At 42.9% G+C, this 20,099-nt stretch overlaps 2 protein-coding genes and 1 long non-coding RNA gene across 37 annotated transcripts in view; 1 reads left to right on the top strand and 2 right to left on the bottom strand.

Annotated features, from left to right (window-relative positions):
• Positions 1-10,348, bottom strand: part of LOC311126637 (isocitrate dehydrogenase [NADP], mitochondrial-like) — a 44,593-nt gene extending 34,245 nt beyond the window's left edge. Inside the window, exons 1-3 of one of the 2 annotated variants that reach the window (XM_084200636.1) lie at positions 10,094-10,348; positions 7,979-8,070; positions 633-798 (exon numbers count right to left, since the gene is read on the bottom strand). In XM_084200636.1, coding sequence (XP_084056762.1) covers positions 633-798; positions 7,979-8,070; positions 10,094-10,190 — 355 coding nt within the window. In that variant the 5' untranslated portion in view covers positions 10,191-10,348. The remainder of the gene's footprint in view (positions 1-632; positions 799-7,978; positions 8,071-10,093) is intronic. The other variant, XM_084200635.1, reaches the window with a different exon arrangement.
• On the top strand, positions 5,420-7,964 carry LOC311126638. Of its 34 annotated transcripts, XR_014613026.1 has the most exons (8): positions 5,420-5,447; positions 5,481-5,720; positions 5,768-5,814; positions 5,881-6,186; positions 6,248-6,341; positions 6,389-6,955; positions 7,083-7,635; positions 7,810-7,964. It is a non-coding gene; the product is annotated as an uncharacterized lncRNA (long non-coding RNA). The 34 variants fall into 34 exon arrangements; XR_014613017.1 differs by having other exon boundaries at positions 5,481-5,687; positions 5,721-6,186; XR_014613027.1 differs by lacking the exon at positions 5,768-5,814 and having other exon boundaries at positions 5,481-5,767; positions 5,815-6,186.
• A 1,661-nt stretch (positions 10,349-12,009) lies between the features above and the next one.
• LOC311126608 (transmembrane emp24 domain-containing protein 3-like) lies at positions 12,010-15,673 on the bottom strand. The gene is made up of 3 exons (XM_084200608.1): positions 15,314-15,673; positions 13,930-14,175; positions 12,010-13,117 (listed from the first exon to the last, which is right to left on the bottom strand). Exons 1-3 carry the CDS (start codon positions 15,455-15,457, stop codon positions 12,884-12,886), a joined length of 624 nt encoding a protein of 207 aa, XP_084056734.1. The 5' UTR covers positions 15,458-15,673; the 3' UTR covers positions 12,010-12,883.
• Positions 15,674-20,099: the final 4,426 nt, after the last annotated feature.

Here is a 20,099-nt window from a genome sequence, read left to right as displayed (position 1 = left end):
ATTGAAAATGGGTCGTGGATGGGTATTCCAGCATGACAATGACCCAAAACACACGGCCAAGGCAACAAAGGAGTGGCTCAAGAAGAAGCACATTAAGGTCCTGGAGTGGCCTAGCCAGTCTCCAGACCTTAATCCCATAGAAAATCTGTGGAGGGAGCTGAAGGTTTGAGTTGCCAAACGTCAGCCTCGAAACCTTAATGACTTGGAGAAGATCTGCAAAGAGGAGTGGGACAAAATCCCTCCTGAGATGTGTGCAAACCTGGTGGCCAACTACAAGAAACGTCTGACCTCTGTGATTGCCAACAAGGGTTTTGCCACCAAGTACTAAGTCATGTTTTGCAGAGGGGTAAAATACTTATTTCCCTCATTAAAATGCAAATTAATTTATAACATTGTTGACATGCGTTTTTCTGGATTTTTTGTTGATATTCTGTCTCTCACTGTTCAAATAAACCTACCATTAAAATTATAGACTGATAATTTATTTGTCAGTGGGCAAACGTACAAAATCAGCAGGGGATCAAATACTTTTTTCCCTCACTGTAAGTGTTATCCCCTGGGATTCAAATACCCATCTTGTCGATGTATGATTTATTTCAAAGAATGTATGTCTATGTGGTCAAAGCAGATACCATCGACTCTGGCTTCATCCGGAGTGATGGTGGCACACTTGACGGCCACATTGTACTTCATTGTGGCGATGGCCGAGTCGATGGTGACCTGGTCGTCTGTCTGGTCGCGGTACGGCAGACCCAGGTCATAATATTTCAGCTCCACGTCCACATTGGACAGGACCAGCTGGAACAATACAACACAGGAGAGGAGAGGAGAGGAGAGGAGAGGAGAGGAGAGGAGAGGAGAGGAGAGGAGAGGAGAGGAGAGGAGAGGAGAGGAGAGGAGAGGAGAGGAGAGGAGAGGAGAGGAGAGGAGAGGAGAGGAGAGGAGGACAGGGTAGAGAAGAATGGATGTACTTTTTCAATGCTAGTTAAGGACACTATAGGCCTAGTTACAGTATCACATTTCATGTTGGATTTACACTACATGACCAAAAGTATGTGGACACCTGCTCGTCAAACATCTCATTCCAAAATCATGGGCATTAATATGGAGTTGGTCCCCCTTTTGCTGCTATAACAGCCTCCACTCTTCTGGGAAGGCTTTCCACTAGATGTTGGAACATTGCTGAGGGGACTTGCTTCCACTCCACAAGAGCATTAGTGAGGTCGGGCACTGATGTTGGGCAATTAGGTCTGGCTCGGAGTTTGCGTTCCAATTCACCCCAAAGGTGTTTGATGGGGTTGAGGTCAGGGCTCTGTGCAGGCCAGTCAAGTTCTTCCACACCGATCTCGACAAACCATTTCTGCATGGACCTCACTGTGTGCATGGGGGCATTGTCATGCTGAAATAGGAAAGGGCCTTCTCCAAACGGTTGCCACAAAGTTGAAAGCACAGAATCGTCTAGAATGTCGTAGCGTTAAGATTTCCCTTCACTGGGGCCACCCGAGTGGGGCGTTACAACAGACCCGGGTTCATTCCCGGCCTGTGCCACAACCGGCCGTGGCCAGCAGTCCCATAGGACGGGGCACAATTGGCCCAGCGTCGTCCGGGTTAGGGGAGGGTTTGGCCAGGGGGGGCTTTACTTGCCTCATCGTGCTCTAGTGACTCCTTGTGGTGGGCCGGGTGCCTACAGGCTGACCCTGTCGCCAGTTGAACTCTGTTTCCTCCGACACATTGGTGCGGCTGGCTTCCGGGTTAGGCTGGCTGGTGTTAAGGAGCGCGATTAGGCGGGTCATGTTTCGGAGGACGCATGACTCCTCACCCGAGCCCGTTGGGGAGTTGCAGCGATGAGACAAGATCGAAAATGTGGCGAAAAAGGGGGGTAAAATACAAACAAATATAATATATGCCAAGCTTCGGCTGCGAGCTTTACACCACTCCAGCCGAAGCTTGTCATTGCGCATGGTGATCTTAGGCTTGTTTACGGCTGCTCGGCCATGGAAACCCATTTCATGAAGCTCCCGAAGAACAGTTATTGTGCTGATGTTGCTTCCAGAGGCAGTTTGGAACTCGGTAGTGAATGCTGCAACCAAGGACAGACCATGTTTACGCGCTTCAGTGACAGCTCAAGTCAAGACAGATAGAAAGGAGACAGACAGGCGGTGTAGAGATGAACCTGCATTTTCATCAGGATATTTTCTATTTTTTATTTGTCGGCTTTATGTATTTTTAATTAGTTGCCAATGGAAGTTAAAGGCCTACTGCTACATTGGCCATCTCTCATTTCTTTAGCCGCCAATGGCTCACGGTGAAACAATGTGTCCATAATATTTTTTATGGCAGAGGCTGGTGCCCTCTCATTGGTGGAATTTTAACTTTGAGATTTGTATCATTTTAATTCCGATTTGTATTATTAACCACGTGATTTTGAGAAACGAAAACGTTATTGAAATTAAATTGTTTCACGAAAATGTGCATATGAAAATCATAACTGGCAAACAGAACGGTAGAAATGGTAGGATAAATTGTTGCTTCCCCATACTTGAAACTCCCAAACTTAAAATTCATGCGCCTAGGAATAGACCATTGTGAACAGAGCCCACATTTCTTTGTACTGCATAGTTCTTATGGGTGTGTGTGAGAGAGAGAAGGAGAGGAGGGGTGTTGTAACTTAGATTGTGCCTATTAAAACTGAACATACGTAAATGGACAGCTGTGCGATTCATCACGGAGAAAAGCGCTCACCTCGATCCAGCACCAGCAGGTGAAAAGCACCACTCGCTCGGCGGTGCTCAGCTCTGTGTTGCTTGCTAGAATGTTGAATGCACCAATGTGTAAGTGTCTCTGGATAAGAGCGTCTGCTAAATGACGTAAATGTAATAGTGGGCTACTACACCTCCATGTTTGACATGGGCCTGCGAGCCAAGGGAGAGAGAATGCCATGTTCCTTATCTGATATTGTTCCCATTTCCTTTTCAAGTTTATAATTGTAAACTAATATAAAATAGAAGTGGAGGACTGCTCCAGATCACATATCCACCACAAGGGGAAGAGGGGCAGAGAGGGAGAGAGAGACCCGACTTAACTCAAACAAAACTGTCTATCATACAGCAGAGCGTGTGTCCGACTCCAACCCCCCACAACTGAATAGATAAGAGCATATCATGAGCGCACCGCTTATAAAACAGAGCTGAGAGCTCTTCATGTAGAATGGGGCCCATATATAAATAACCCCTGCCACGTCTCAGATCATTTCGTAATATTCTGTATGTAAATCTGATATTTTACTTTTTGTATGGTATGTATTAATTTGTGGCTGTCTATCTCCCGTTACTTATGATATGTAACGAATTACAATTAGTATTTTATGTTACGAATTATTAAAATGTACAATATGTTACGAATTTGATAAATGTACACTACATGGCCAAAAGTATGTGGACACACCTTCAAATTAGTGGATTCGGCTATTTCAGCCACACCTGTTGCTGAAAGTCACTGAACTCTTCAGTACGGGCCATTCTACTGCCAATATTTGTCTATGGAGATTGCATGGCTGTGTGCTTGATTTTATACACCTGTCAGCAAGTTTACGTTTAGCAAATTCGTAACATATTGTACGTTTTGAAAATGTGTAACATAAAATACGAATTATAATGTATGATATGTTATGATTTCTAGCTAAGTGGCTAACGTTCGCTAGCTGGCTAACGTTAGCTGGGGTTAGGGGTTAAGGTTCAGGTTAAATTTAGGGGTTAGGGGAAGTGTTAGCTAAAAGGGTTAAGGTTAGGGTTTGGGGAAGGGTTAGCTAAAAGGGTTAAGGTTAGGGTTTGGGGAAGGGTTAGCTAACATGCTAAGTAGTTGCAAAGTAGCTAAAAAGTAGTAAGTAGTTAATTAGCTAAAATGCTAAAGTTGTCCGTGATGAGATTCGACATCGCAACCTTTGGGTTGCTAGGAGTTTGCGTTATACGAGTTACAGTTAAAATAAGGAAATCAGTCAATTTAAATACATTCATTAGGCTCTAATCTATGGAGTTAACATGACTGGGAATAGAGATATGCATCTGTTGGTCACAACCCTTCTTTTTTTTAAGTAGGGGGCGTGGATCAGAAAACCAGTCAGTATCTGGTGTGACCATTTGCCTCATGCAGCGCAACACATCTCCTTCGCATAGAGTTGATCCGGCTGTTGATTGTGGCCTGTGGAATGTTGTCCCACTCCTCTTCAATGGCTGTGAGAAGTTGCTGGATATTGGCGGGAACTGGAACACGCTGTCGTACACGTAGATCCAGAGCATCCTGAACATGATGTCTGGTGAGTATGCAGGCCATGGTTGAACTGGGAAATGTTCAGCTTCCAGGAATTGTGTACAGATCCTTGAGACATGAGGCTGTGCATTATCATGCTGAAACATGAGGTGATGGCGGCGGATGAATGGCATGACAATGGGCCCCAGGATCTCATCACGGTATCTATGCATTCGTACAATGCAAAAATGCAATTGTATTTGTTGTCCGTAGCTTATGCCTGCCCATACCATAACCCCACCGCCACCATGGGGCTCTCTGTTCACAACGTTGACATCCAGCCTGCCAGTGGCCATCGAAGGTGAGCATTTGCCCACTGAAGTCGGTTACGACGCCGAACTGCAGTCAGGTCAAGACCCTGGTGAGGACAACGAGCACGCAGATGAGCTTCCCAGGGACGTTTCTGACAGTTAGTGCAGAAATTCTTTGGTTGTGCAAACCCACAGTTTCATCAGCTGTCCAGCTGGCTGGTCTCAGACGATCCCGCAGGTGAAGAAGCTGGATGTGGAGGTCCTGGGCTGGCGTGGTTACACGTGGTCTGCGGTTGTGAGGCCGGTTGGATGTACTGCCAAATTCTCTAAAACAACGTTGGAGGCGGCTTATGGTAGAGAAATGAACATTACATTCTCTGGCAACAGCTCTGGTGGACATTCCTGCAGTCAGCATGTCAATCGCACGCTCCCTTTAGACTTGACACATCTGTGGCATTGTGTTGTCTGACAAAACTGCACATTTTAGAGTGGCCTTATATTGTCCCTAGCACAAGGTGCATCTGTGTAATGATCATGCTGTTTAATCAGCTTTTTGATATGCCACACCTGTCAGATGGATGAATTATCTTGCTCACTAACAGGGATGTAAACAAATGTGTGCACAACATTTGAGAGAAATAAGCTTTTTGTGCGTATGGAAATATTCTGGGATCTTTTATTTCAGCTCATAAAACATGGGAGTGGGTTAGGGTTAGGGTTAGAGTGGAGTGGGTTAGGGTTAGGGTTAGAGTGGAGTGAAGTAGATTCTTTATTGTCCATTATTGATACATAGATTGTGGTCAGGACAGTGGTCCATGGTGTACAGTAGAGTTAGGGGTTAGAGGTCCATGGTGTACAGTAGGGTTAGGGGTTAGAGGTTAGGGGTTAGAGGTCCATGGTGTACAGTAGGGTTAGGGGTTAGAGGTCCATGGTGTACAGTAGAGTTAGGGGTTAGAGGTCCATGGTGTACAGTAGAGTTAGGGGTTAGAGGTTAGGGGTTAGTGGTCCATGGTGTACAGTAGAGTTAGGGGTTAGAGGTTAGGGGTTAGAGGTCCATGGTGTACAGTAGAGTTAGGGGTTAGAGGTTAGGGGTTAGAGGTCCATGGTGTACAGTAGAGTTAGGGGTTAGAGGTCCATGGTGTACAGTAGAGTTAGGGGTTAGAGGTTAGAGGTTAGAGGTCCATGGTGTACAGTAGAGTTAGGGGTTAGAGGTCCATGGTGTACAGTAGAGTTAGGGGTTAGAGGTTAGGGGTTAGAGGTCCATGGTGTACAGTAGAGTTAGGGGTTAGTGGTCCATGGTGTACAGTAGAGTTAGGGGTTAGAGGTCCATGGTGTACAGTAGAGTTAGGGGTTAGAGGTTAGGGGTTAGAGGTCCATGGTGTACAGTAGAGTTAGGGGTTAGAGGTCCATGGTGTACAGTAGAGTTAGGGGTTAGAGGTCCATGGTGTACAGTAGAGTTAGGGGTTAGAGGTTAGGGGTTAGTGGTCCATGGTGTACAGTAGAGTTAGGGGTTAGAGGTCCATGGTGTACAGTAGAGTTAGGGGTTAGAGGTTAGGGGTTAGAGGTCCATGGTGTACAGTAGAGTTAGGGGTTAGAGGTCCATGGTGTACAGTAGAGTTAGGGGTTAGAGGTTAGGGGTTAGAGATCCATGGTGTACAGTAGAGTTAGGGGTTAGAGGTTAGGGGTTAGAGGTCCATGGTGTACAGTAGAGTTAGGGGTTAGAGGTTAGGGGTTAGAGGTTAGGGGTTAGAGGTCCATGGTGTACAGTAGAGTTAGGGGTTAGAGGTTAGGGGTTAGAGGTCCATGGTGTACAGTAGGGTTAGGGGTTAGAGGTCCATGGTGTACAGTAGAGTTAGGGGTTAGAGGTCCATGGTGTACAGTAGAGTTAGGGGTTAGAGGTTAGGGGTTAGAGGTCCATGGTGTACAGTAGAGTTAGGGGTTAGAGGTCCATGGTGTACAGTAGAGTTAGGGGTTAGAGGTTAGGGGTTAGAGGTCCATGGTGTACAGTAGAGTTAGGGGTTAGAGGTTAGGGGTTAGAGGTCCATGGTGTACAGTAGAGTTAGGGGTTAGAGGTTAGGGGTTAGAGGTCCATGGTGTACAGTAGAGTTAGGGGTTAGAGGTCCATGGTGTACAGTAGAGTTAGGGGTTAGAGGTTAGGGGTTAGAGGTCCATGGTGTACAGTAGAGTTAGGGGTTAGAGGTTAGGGGTTAGAGGTCCATGGTGTACAGTAGAGTTAGGGGTTAGAGGTTAGGGGTTAGAGGTCCATGGTGTACAGTAGAGTTAGGGGTTAGAGGTTAGGGGTTAGAGGTCCATGGTGTACAGTAGAGTTAGGGGTTAGAGGTCCATGGTGTACAGTAGAGTTAGGGGTTAGAGGTCCATGGTGTACAGTAGAGTTAGGGGTTAGTGGTCCATGGTGTACAGTAGAGTTAGGGGTTAGAGGTTAGAGGTTAGAGGTCCATGGTGTACAGTAGAGTTAGGGGTTAGTGGTCCATGGTGTACAGTAGAGTTAGGGGTTAGAGGTTAGAGGTTAGAGGTCCATGGTGTACAGTAGAGTTAGGGGTTAGAGGTTAGGGGTTAGAGGTCCATGGTGTACAGTAGAGTTAGGGGTTAGAGGTCCATGGTGTACAGTAGAGTTAGGGGTTAGAGGTCCATGGTGTACAGTAGAGTTAGGGGTTAGAGGTTAGGGGTTAGAGGTCCATGGTGTACAGTAGAGTTAGGGGTTAGAGGTTAGGGGTTAGAGGTCCATGGTGTACAGTAGAGTTAGGGGTTAGAGGTCCATGGTGTACAGTAGAGTTAGGGGTTAGAGGTTAGGGGTTAGAGGTCCATGGTGTACAGTAGAGTTAGGGGTTAGAGGTCCATGGTGTACAGTAGAGTTAGGGGTTAGAGGTCCATGGTGTACAGTAGAGTTAGGGGTTAGAGGTTAGAGGTTAGAGGTCCATGGTGTACAGTAGAGTTAGGGGTTAGTGGTCCATGGTGTACAGTAGAGTTAGGGGTTAGAGGTCCATGGTGTACAGTAGAGTTAGGGGTTAGAGGTTAGGGGTTAGAGGTCCATGGTGTACAGTAGAGTTAGGGGTTAGAGGTTAGAGGTTAGAGGTCCATGGTGTACAGTAGAGTTAGGGGTTAGAGGTTAGGGGTTAGTGGTCCATGGTGTACAGTAGAGTTAGGGGTTAGAGGTTAGAGGTTAGGGGTCCATGGTGTACAGTAGAGTTAGGGGTTAGAGGTCCATGGTGTACAGTAGAGTTAGGGGTTAGAGGTTAGGGGTTAGAGGTCCATGGTGTACAGTAGAGTTAGGGGTTAGAGGTTAGAGGTTAGAGGTCCATGGTGTACAGTAGAGTTAGGGGTTAGAGGTCCATGGTGTACAGTAGAGTTAGGGGTTAGAGGTTAGAGGTTAGAGGTTAGAGGTCCATGGTGTACTACAGTACCTTCTCCTTGATGAACTCCCAGATGATCCTTGTCATCTCATCTCCATCCATCTCCACCACCGGCTGGTCCACCTTGATACGCTTAACTGCATCTGAAACATTAAACACATTATTACAGCAACATATGAAACCATTAAACATTAAACACATTATTACAGTAACATCTGAAACCATTTAACATTAAACACATTATTACAGTAACACCTGAAACCATTCAACATTCAACACATTATTACAGTAACATCTGAAACCATTTAACATTAAACACATTATTACAGTAACATCTGAAACCATTTAACATTAAACACATTATTACAGTAACATTTGAAACATTTAACATTAAACACATTATTACAGTAACATTTGAAACATTAAACATTAAACACATTATTACAGTAACATCTGAAAACATTAAACATCAAACACATTATTACAGTAACATCTGAAACCATTAAACACATTATTACAGTAACACATCTGAAACACATTAAAAACATTATTACAGCAACACATCTGAAACCATTAAACAATAAACAAATTATTACAGTAACATGTTATTACAGTAACACACCAGCTGGTCCACCTTGATATGTTTAGCTGCATCTGGAAACACCGGGTGAAACCATTGAACATGAAACACATTTTTACAGTAACATGTTATTACAGTAACACATCTAAAACCATGAAACACATTTGTACAGTAACATGTTATTACAGTAACATATCTAAACCATTAAACACATTATTAGTAACATGTTATTACAGTAACATGGTATTACAGTAACACATCGGAAACCATTAAACATGTAACACATTATTACAGCAACATCTGAAACCATTCAACATTAAACACATTATTACAGTAACATCTGAAACCACTAAGCATTAAACACATTATTACAGTAATATCTAAAAACCATTATACATTAAACATATTATTACAGTAACATCTGAAACCATTAAACATTCAACACATTACATTAACATTTGAAACCATTAAATATTAAACACATTATTACAGTAACATCTGAAACCATTCAACACATTATTACAGTAACACATCTGAAAACCATTAAACATTAAATACATTATTACAGCAACACATCTGAAACCATTAAATATTAAACACATTATTACAGTAACATGTTATTACAGTAACACATCTAAAACCATTAAACACATTATTACAGTAAGATGTTATTACAGTAACACATCTGAAACCATTAAACATGTAACACATTATTACAGTAACATGTTATTACAGTAACACACCGTCTGGTCCTCCTTGGTATGTTTAGCTGCATCTGGAAACACCAGGTCATATTAAACATTAAACACATTATTACAGTAACATGTTATTACAGTAACACATCTGAAACCATTAAACACATTATTACAGTAACATGTTATTACAGTAACACACCGTCTGGTCCACCTTGATATGTTTAGCTGCATCTGGAAACACCAGGTCATATTAAACATTAAAAACATCAGTTATTATTACAGTACAGTAACACATGACACCATGTCAGATTAAGAATAAACAGACAGAAACATGTTAACCCAAATGTCTGTTTGGAGATCCTTCCCTACAGGCTCCTTGTCTTTGACAGGTCCATTTGTCACACTGGCAGTTGTGACTCTCCCTCCACTTAGCCTTTCATTTGATCCAACTGCAGTCATTTGGACCTTGGCACCTGGCAGACAGGCATAAGGTATGCCAGGACTTTATACCGTTGTTAAATTGTAATTGAATGTATTGAGGTCGCATACGATGTGTGATGTGACATTGTTACTTCTGGTATTTTAACATTCTACATTCAACACAGTTTGACAGCTGTTACATTATTTCAAATCCCCATAATGTCCCCGTTCCCACCATATTGCTATGTTCTGATGCCACGACATCGCATTGCTGTGACACAATACAATGTAACAAATCAAAGATCACTCCTGCACATCCACTACTTTGTAGCAAAGCCAAATCTTTGGACATAAAATCCATTGGCAATGTATAATATGAACAGATGAATCTATTCCATGCCAGGATGACTGTGCGGTGAAAGCGGACTAGGTTAGCGGCTAGTGGAGTTTTGGTTTAGTTGAACGACTCACAGTTTCTGTGTCGCAGACTCTGGCACACGGCGGGGTTTTCGGTAAGCGTCGCTGCACACCTCGACATGGAGGACAGAACCCTCAGGTATCCCGTCATGGTTCACCGGAGAGACGGTTATGACCACGAGGCCTTATATGAATGAATACCCGACAGACGGTAAATACATTTGCCTACGTATATTTTATGGGCGTCTGTCCGGTTATATTCAACACACGTCAGCGTCACTAATCACGTTTCCATCCAACCATTTCATGCTGATGAATTACCTGACCCTAACCCTAACCCTAACCCTAAACCCTAACTCTAACCCTAACCCTAAACCCTAACTCTAACCCTAACCCTAACCCTAACCCTAAACCCTAACTCTAACCCTAACCCTAAACCCTAACTCTAACCCTAACCCTAACTCTAACCCTAACCCTAACCCTAAACCCTAACCCTAACCCTAAACCCTAACTCTAACCCTAACCCTAAACCCTAACCCTAACCCTAAACCCTAACTCTAACCCTAACCCATGAAAAAAGTCATGACCGGGCTGATGAAAACATGAAACGGTATTTTTTTTTTTTAAGATGCTGACAGACCATTTGTTCATTCGACATGGTGGGATCTTTTTATGTTGGTAAAATTAATAATGCGAGAAATCGCGGTGGAAACGCCTTTATGCGCAAATATTGCTATAATAACCATCATATGGAAGTAAACTTGGAGTCACGCCATGACATGTTGTGTGGTCCTCCCACTAGGACTCTGGAAAGCATGCAGTTTATCAGGCTACAGATGAAATAAGTTATGATGAACTTCACAGGGTGGTGAAAGTGCAAGGTGATGATGAGCTTGATGCACCTTTCCAATAAATATCGAGGGTCTTATTCTGGTGACATGATGATCGATGCTTGGCTGCCGTTTGACAAATACAAATAAAATGTCTCTTCTCCATAATAATCTCATAATGTATGTAGCCTGCCCGCACTACATATGAGAGCTGTTGGCTAGAGCGCATGTGCCAAGACCAGAGGGGGCACATTTGCTTTATAACGCAACAGTTTTTGTTACAAAACCATCAGTACAGTTGAAAATGCGATGGAAACCCATTTAACTTGTATTTTCATTCGGTACCTAAACTTTATTTTATTTTTTAATGATCTAACCTAAACCTCTTACCATCTATGATACCGAGGCTACTACTGCAGGCTACTTGCTGTATTTCCATTTACAGTAGTTGAATGAAATTCTATTAGCTAGGTTTAAATGAAATACATAGGCCACCTTGGCAACTACAATAGAATATAGACTGTATTCCTCCTAAACTGAGCACCTCTCATTTGGGGCAAGGGACGCCACCAGGCTGCCAGAAGGGGAGACTGTCCTGTAGACTAACCCTAACCCCTAACCCTAACTATAGCAACTGTTTCATAGCCTAAAAAAGCTGCGTTTGATTCTTACAGTACACCATGCAGGTACTGCCCTCTGCTGCCTAGATAATGAAACTACACTGAGGGCTGACCTACACGAGCTGTGTCTAAAACAATGAATCCAATGGAACAGTCCCAAAAGTGCAAACTCCAAGCTAAATCAACGTCTCAAGACATTTTGCCCAGGTGCTGTTAATACACTGTTATTTACACTGACTAGGTGATTCTGAGTTGAACTATCCACCCCCTCACCAACACTTCATCATCATTACTGTTATTTACACTGACTAGGTGATTCTGAGTTGAACTATCCACCCCCTCACCACCACTTCATCTTGCTAAATAAACACAGTTAAAGACAAAAGGTTTTTGCCAATATTCTTCTAATTTAATGGAAAGTCTTTTGAATTGTAATTAAATTCAAAGCCGTATATCATGTTTAAAGAGCACTTAACAATAATAACCAGTCAATAATCAACTAAGGCATGTAACAGCAAACTAAAGCAGTAAACGTGGTATTTACTTTTCAAATTGAATTACAAATCCATAGAGACAGTAATTATGGTTAATCAATTGCACTTATTTATGAGCACAAAATGCACTGTGTTACTATCCTCATGGGTACCGGAAATCGCCAAAAGTCCCCACAAGGATAGTAAAACAAGGAAAATTCTCCCTCGTGGGGACATTTCCCACATCCCCACCAGGACAAAGGCTATTTTAAGCTTAGGGGTTGGGGTTAGGGAAAGGGAAAATAGGAATTTGAATGGAAATCAGTTGTAGGTCCCCACAAGGCCAGTAAAACATCTGGTGTGTGACTGTGTACACGAGAGAGGGAGAGACAGACAGACAAAACGTTTTACACACAATAAATTAATGTCATAGCACAAAGGAATGTCATAGCACAAAGGAATGTCATAGCACAAAGGAATGTCATAGCACAAAGGAATGTCATAGCACAAAGGAATGTCATAGCACAAAGGAATGTCATAGCACAAAGGAATGTCATAGCACAAAGGAATGTCCACTGAAACAACAACAGATAAAGGCTTGGTGTACCATGTGTGTTAGGTTGCTAACCTATTTTCACTGAAATCACTAAACCGCTGTTGCAACACAGTATTTCATCTTCAGAAAATATAGGTTTAACATTTTCAGAGGCTAGAATCCACAAGCTAAAGTCTTAATAGCAGACAGATATCGATTGAATGGTTCCTCAAGTATTTGAATATAACTGTCGGACTCCAGTGTGTTGTGGGGAATCAAGGCTCCAGTCTAGTGGCAGATGACCTGTAATACAATATATTGTGTTGGCTGCAACACTAATCCAGTATTATATCATGTATCATCTATAATAATATATATAGCAGTATCTATGTGTTGGCTGCAACACTGCCCTTCTTGTCGCTGAAGAAGCTCCTGAGGATGAGAACCTGTCCGATGCTGACAGTGAATAGGATCATGGTTTCTCCCATCGACCAATAGGACACGCGCTCATGGAGGTCCTCGGCTCGGATGCGGTCATGAGCCTCCCGTAACCGATACCAGGTCTGAGAGTCAGACACCACCTTCAGGATCTCATGGATGGACAGACAGGCTGACTCCATCTGGCGGACAGAGAGACAAGATTCATATTATATTATTAATACATCCTTAAAAGGGGCAATCTGCAGTACAAACAACAACAAAGCATCATGGCCCCGTCTAGAAACAACCACTAATGGCTCTGGTGGAGATTTGAAAGGATTGGGTTTTTATTAGCCTACAGAGATCTACTACCAGAGAGCCTACAGAGATCTACTACCAGAGAGCCTACAGAGATCTACTACCAGAGAGCCTACAGAGATCTACTACCAGAGAGCCTACAGAGATCTACTACCAGAGAGCCTACAGAGATCTACTACCAGAGAGCCTACAGAGATCTACTACCAGAGAGCCTACAGAGATCTACTACCAGAGAGCCTATAGAGATCTACTACCAGAGATCTACTACCAGAGAGCCTACAGAGATCTAAGCCAAGCTTGTAGCATCACACCCAAGAAGAATCAATGCTGTAATCGCTGTCAAAGGTGCTTCAACAAAGTACTGAGTAAAGGGTCTGAATACTTATGTAAATGTGTTATTTCAGTGTTTTCTTTTGAATACATTTGCAAAAAAAATTAAAACAGTTTTTGCTTTGAAATGATGGGGTAGTGTGTGTAGATTGAGGTGGAAAAAAACAATTCCATCAATTTTAGAATAAGGTGGAACGTAACAAAATGTGGAAAAAGTCAAGGGGTCTGAATACTTTCTGAATGCACTGGATATAGTATTATATTATGATCTTACCTGTGTCAGGGTTAGGGTTGATCTTACCTGTGTCCGTCAAATGCATATGTATTATAATGTAAGTGTAATATAATTATAATATTGTTTTACCTGTGTCAGGGCAGTGTCTCTGTTCATGTCAGGCAGTAGGGGTCTCTCCTCTCCGGCCCTGAAGTCCAGGTAGACGGTCTTGTGGGAGAAGGTAGAGAACTCATTGCTGAAGCAGACCTTGTAGGTTCCTTTCATAGTGGTGGTGTGAGAGAAGCTATCATACTGCTTCTTCCTCTCCTGATACAGGACGTTGTTCACTGGATCTGTTACAAAGCAGTCCACATCATAGTTCCCTCCTGCAATCACCTGGAATACACAACATGGAGCGATGAGGATGATGGTATGGAAACACATTTAGAGTAATTCAGCCCTTACGAAAAAAGATTGCAGTCAGTCAGAGTGCAGTATAACTGCAGTACACTAGTTAGAGTGCTGTATAACTGCAGTACACTAGTTAGAGTGCTGTATAACTGCAGTACACTAGTTAGAGTGCTGTATAACTGCAGTACACTAGTTAGAGTGCAGTATAACTGCAGTACACTAGTTAGAGTGCAGTATAACTGCAGTACACTAGTTAGAGTGCAGTATAACTGCAGTACACTAGTTAGAGTGCAGTATAACTGCAGTACACTAGTTAGAGTGCTGTATAACTGCAGTACACTAGTTAGAGTGCTGTATAACTGCAGTACACTAGTTAGAGTGCAGTATAACTGCAGTACACTAGTTAGAGTGCTGTATAACTGCAGTACACTAGTTAGAGTGCTGTATAACTGCAGTACACTAGTTAGAGTGCTGTATAACTGCAGTACACTAGTTAGAGTGCTGTATAACTGCAGTACACTAGTTAGAGTGCAGTATAACTGCAGTACACTAGTTAGAGTGCTGTATAACTGCAGTACACTAGTTAGAGTGCTGTATAACTGCAGTACACTAGTTAGAGTGCTGTATAACTGCAGTACACTAGTTAGAGTGCTGTATAACTGCAGTACACTAGTTAGAGTGCTGTATAACTGCAGTACACTAGTTAGAGTGCTGTATAACTGCAGTACACTAGTTAGAGTGCTGTATAACTGCAGTACACTAGTTAGAGTGCAGTATAACTGCAGTACACTAGTTAGAGTGCTGTATAACTGCAGTACACTAGTTAGAGTGCTGTATAACTGCAGTACACTAGTTAGAGTGCTGTATAACTGCAGTACACTAGTTAGAGTGCAGTATAACTGCAGTTATTCTGAAATTACTGCGTCCAAAATACCACAGTCGACTGCAGTTACTGCACTTTTACTGCAGTTTCAAAAATGCACATGTTTTGTTGTAAGAGAGTTCATTCTTCCAGTGAGTGTGAAGGGACAATTAGAGCACGGGAACAGATATACAGTAGTTCAATGCACTAACTGAACCATATGGGGAAATGGCATCAGAACTCCAAATCTGGATCACTTACTTGAAAGTCTAGGTCAAACTTCACTCCATTCTGGAGCTCTTCATAGAAACATTGCTTGTCGTTATCAGGTAACTCAAACGTCAACTCCGTGGAACAAACAAAGATCACATGCAACATCAAACTACACAGGCCAAGGGAACGCATTCTGCAGGCTAAATGCTATAAATGAAAGCTTCAACAACAAACAGTCGCAGCCAGTCTCTTCTTCATCAATGTTTCTGTGATGACAAGGTGATATGAAAAAAGTTCGGAAAGCTCCCACCCATAGAGAATGATAGAGAAAGTATCCCTATATTGTTCCTATTATGGCGTCTGAGCGCACGGAAAGCACTATTGAGGCAATCTCCATTTTGAAATAGTATTATTTATTTTTTCTTCACGATTGGCTGATCCCTCCTGATGACCCGATTGGGCGTGACTCCAACAGGGTCATCAGGAGGGGTCAGCCAATAAAGTTGGAAGCTCAACCCAGTTGTCTACGTTAAAATGGTGGAAGCCCTCAAGCTGTTTATGTCAAAACGCTCTTTAGGCCTACTAGAGGCCTCTATCATTCTCTATGCCCCAACCACAACCGACGTGGCATCAAAACGAAACACTTCCGGGTCATGATTATTTTGGACCAAATATTTAATTTTAATTTATACAATTTTGACCATGTTCAGAGATTTGGAAACTATTGGGCTTGAAATCGCTTGTTTTACGTTCTACGAATTTTATTTATAGTAGCGCAACATTTTTACACGTGATGATTACGTTGTATCACTGGGTGGAGTCAATTATGCTGAGGCGGGGGACACCGTTTTATGGCCCGTGACGTGGACGGGCAAAAACGGTGAGGGAGGAGCATCCTCTCAAATCGAAATGGAACATGCAGCATGGTGAATTGTCCAGAAACATACACCATCTCTTTTCCATATGTTTGAACTAGTTTTCATTGGGAAGGCAGATAAGGCGTTTTTATCAAAAGCATTCACGTTTGCATGTGAAAACATAGAATCCTACTCATTACTCCTCGTGCTTTACGTTACATTACGTCTCTTTTGTTTAAAGCCGACTTCACCGTGGGCTTTGAACGGGGCACCTGACTCACGCCGGGAAGATAACCCGGTTCCAAAACGAATGCAATCAATTTTCACCCAGGGCGCAAGGGCCAGGTTCATGGAATCCCATCATTGTAGTGGCAGTTGTTACATTTAATTATACAACGGGTGGGTCTAATCCTGAACGCTGATTGGTTAAAACAGCATTCCAGCCGGTGTCTATTCCACAAGTTACCACCAGATAAATCTATGACGTTAAAATGCCTATTTAAACTGTTCCATCTGACTCCGCAATCCACTGTCTCATCAACCCAGTCAGGCACTTTATAAACTTGATTTCCACTATAAAAAGCATATAGACGTTGTCTCATTTCTTTTAGACCAACAATTAGTTTTCAACAGTGGAGATTTGTATAAACCTTGCTGTCTGTCTCTCCAACATTTGCAACATTGTTTCAATATCCAAATTCTATCTCCTGCTTTCCCATAGTAATGAACATGTCGGCAGTCTGGACGAGACAGAAAGGTGGGCAGCGTTTCTCAGCCAGTCGAAATCATGAATCAGCTGGCATCATTTTTATGGATATATACAACAAAAATGTCCATTGAAAGAAGGTAAAACGGAATGCAGCTAATTTGCAGTCTTTCCAGCTTCAGTTTCAAGTGATTGTGTTACTGTAGCTGTGTTGGTGGCCAGCTCCTCTCAACAACAGTGTCCTGACTAGTGAGCCCATTCTCTACGCCAGGCGAAATGGCGCCTCATTAGCTCATTGATATGAATGTTCCATATCGTCTTCATCTCGGGCCTAACAACACCCGGGCTGCTCCGGCATTATCACTTAAACAACACCGATACCGGAACTTGAATGCGACTTTAGGACAGTTCAGTGTCTAGAGGCTTTTTATGTTAAATTACTTGGAGGAAACAACATTCTATTGTCATTTCAATCAGTAATACAACCCTGTTGCTGCCAGAGAAGCATCCACTGTTATGTACAATTGATTAACAAACTATTGCCTGTTAGCCAATGTCATGCAGAGGGAGCCAGATCCATTTATTTTCAGCTTTATTTATACATGAAGTGAAGATGCAACAAAAGGGGTCTGCCTTGTTATCTCATGCATAGGGCTAAATAAATATTCTAGGGGATAATTCTGGTCTCTGTGTTGCTATGATGGTAATCTATTAGGGGATAATTCTGGTCTGTGTTGCTAGGAGTGTACTGTATTAGGGGATAATTCTGGTCTGTGTTGCTAGGAGTGTACTGTATTAGGGGATAATTCTGGTCTGTGTTGCTAGGAGTGTACTGTATTAGGGGATAATTCTGGTCTGTGTTGCTAGCAGTGTACTGTACTAGGGGATAATTCTGGTCTGTGTTACTAGGAGTGTACTGTACTAGGGGATAATTCTGGTCTGTGTTGCTAGGAGTGTACTGTACTAGGGGATAATTCTGGTCTGTGTTGCTAGGAGTGTACTGTACTAGGGGATAATTCTGGTCTGTGTTGCTAGGAGTGTACTGTACTAGGGGGTAATTCTGGTCTGTGTTGCTAGGAGTGTACTGTACTAGGGGATAATTCTGGTCTGTGTTGCTAGGAGTGTACTGTATTAGGGGATAATTCTGGTCTGTGTTGCAAGGAGTGTACTGTATTAGGGGATAATTCTGGTCTGTGTTGCTAGGAGTGTACTGTACTAGGGGATAATTCTGGTCTGTGTTGCTAGGAGTGTACTGTACTAGGGGATAATTCTGGTCTTTGTTGCTAGGAGTGTACTGTACTAGGGGATAATTCTGGTCTGTGTTGCTAGGAGTGTACTGTACTAGGGGATAATTCTGGTCTGTGTTGCAAGGAGTGTACTGTACTAGGGGATAATTCTGGTCTGTGTTGCAAGGAGTGTACTGTACTAGGGGATAATTCTGGTCTGTGTTGCTAGCAGTGTACTGTACTAGGGGATAATTCTGGTCTGTGTTACTAGGAGTGTACTGTACTAGGGGATAATTCTGGTCTGTGTTTCTAGGAGTGTACTGTACTAGGGGATAATTCTGGTCTGTGTTGCTAGGAGTGTACTGTATTAGGGGATAATTCTGGTCTGTGTTGCAAGGAGTGTACTGTATTAGGGGATAATTCTGGTCTGTGTTGCTAGGAGTGTACTGTACTAGGGGATAATTCTGGTCTGTGTTGCTAGCAGTGTACTGTATTAGGGGATAATTCTGGTCTGTGTTGCTAGGAGTGTACTGTACTAGGGGATAATGCTGGTCTGTGTTGCTAGCAGTGTACTGTACTAGGGGATAATTCTGGTCTGTGTTGCTAGGAGTGTACTGTATTAGGGGATAATTCTGGTCTGTGTTGCTAGGAGTGTACTGTACTAGGGGATAATTCTGGTCTGTGTTGCTAGGAGTGTACTGTACTAGGGGATAATTCTGGTCTGTGTTGCTAGGAGTGTACTGTACTAGGGGATAATTCTGGTCTGTGTTGCTAGCAGTGTACTGTACTAGGGGATAATTCTGGTCTGTGTTGCTAGGAGTGTACTGTATTAGGGGATAATTCTGGTCTGTGTTGCTAGCAGTGTACTGTACTAGGGGATAATTCTGGTCTGTGTTGCTAGGAGTGTACTGTATTAGGGGATAATTCTGGTCTGTGTTGCAAGGAGTGTACTGTACTAGGGGATAATTCTGGTCTGTGTTGCTAGCAGTGGACTGTATTAGGGGATAATTCTGGTCTGTGTTGCAAGGAGTGTACTGTACTAGGGGATAATTCTGGTCTGTGTTGCTAGCAGTGTACTGTACTAGGGGATAATTCTGGTCTGTGTTGCTAGGAGTGTACTGTACTAGGGGATAATTCTGGTCTGTGTTACTAGGAGTGTACTTTATTAGGGGATAATTCTGGTCTGTGTTGCTAGGAGTGTACTGTATTAGGGAATAATTCTGGTCTGTGTTGCTAGGAATGTGTACTGTATTAGGGGATAATTCTGGTCTGTGTTGCTAGGAGTGTACTGTACTAGGGGATAATTCTGGTCTGTGTTGCTATGAGTGTACTGTATTAGGGGATAATTCTGGTCTGTGTTGCTAGGAGTGTACTGTATTAGGAGATAATTCTGGTCTGTGTTGCTAGGAGTGTACTGTACTAGGGGATAATTCTGGTCTGTGTTGCTAGGAGTGTACTGTATTAGGGGATAATTCTGTTCTGTGTTGCTAGGAGTGTACTGTACTAGGGGATAATTCTGGTCCGTGTTACTAGGAGTGTACTGTACTAGGGGATAATTCTGGTCTGTGTTGCTAGGAGTGTACTGTACTAGGGGATAATTCTGGTCTGTGTTGCTAGGAGTGTACTGTACTAGGGGATAATTCTGGTCTGTGTTACTAGGAGTGTACTGTACTAGGGGATAATTCTGGTCTGTGTTACTAGGAGTGTACTGTACTAGGGGATAATTCTGGTCTGTGTTGCTAGGAGTGTACTGTACTAGGGGATAATTCTGGTCTGTGTTGCTAGGAGTGTACTGTACTAGGGGATAATTCTGGTCTGTGTTACTAGGAGTGTACTGTACTAGGGGATAATAATGTACTGTATTAGGGGATAATTCTGGTCTGTGTTGCTAGGAGTGTACTGTACTAGGGGATAATTGTTGCTAGGAGAATATACTGTATATCCGATTGCGAGCAGCACTTGTTGTGTAGTGAGCCGAGATGTCTGGCAAGGGAATCAAATGGTTTGGGGTCCCCTGATGTGGTCCAGGGTGTTTTAAAGAAGTG

The sequence above is a fragment of the Coregonus lavaretus genome (genome assembly GCF_964263955.1).
Source record: "Coregonus lavaretus genome assembly, contig: HAP1_SCAFFOLD_762, whole genome shotgun sequence".
In the NCBI taxonomy this organism is placed as follows: domain Eukaryota; kingdom Metazoa; phylum Chordata; class Actinopteri; order Salmoniformes; family Salmonidae; genus Coregonus; species Coregonus lavaretus.
The sequence above is the reverse complement of the archived record's forward strand: the minus strand, read 5'-3'. Positions and strand labels throughout refer to the sequence as shown.

Excerpts from the sequence above, each read along its gene's own strand:
- LOC311126608 (XM_084200608.1), bottom strand. The coding sequence starts at position 15,457 with ATGCGTTCCCTTGGCCTGTGTAGTTTGATGTTGCATGTGATCTTTGTT. Across the intron at positions 14,176-15,313 it reads AGTTTGACCTAGACTTTCAA|GTGATTGCAGGAGGGAACTA; the intron begins GTAAGTGATCCA and ends TGTGTATTCCAG. Across the intron at positions 13,118-13,929 it reads GAGACACTGCCCTGACACAG|ATGGAGTCAGCCTGTCTGTC; the intron begins GTAAAACAATAT and ends TCTGTCCGCCAG.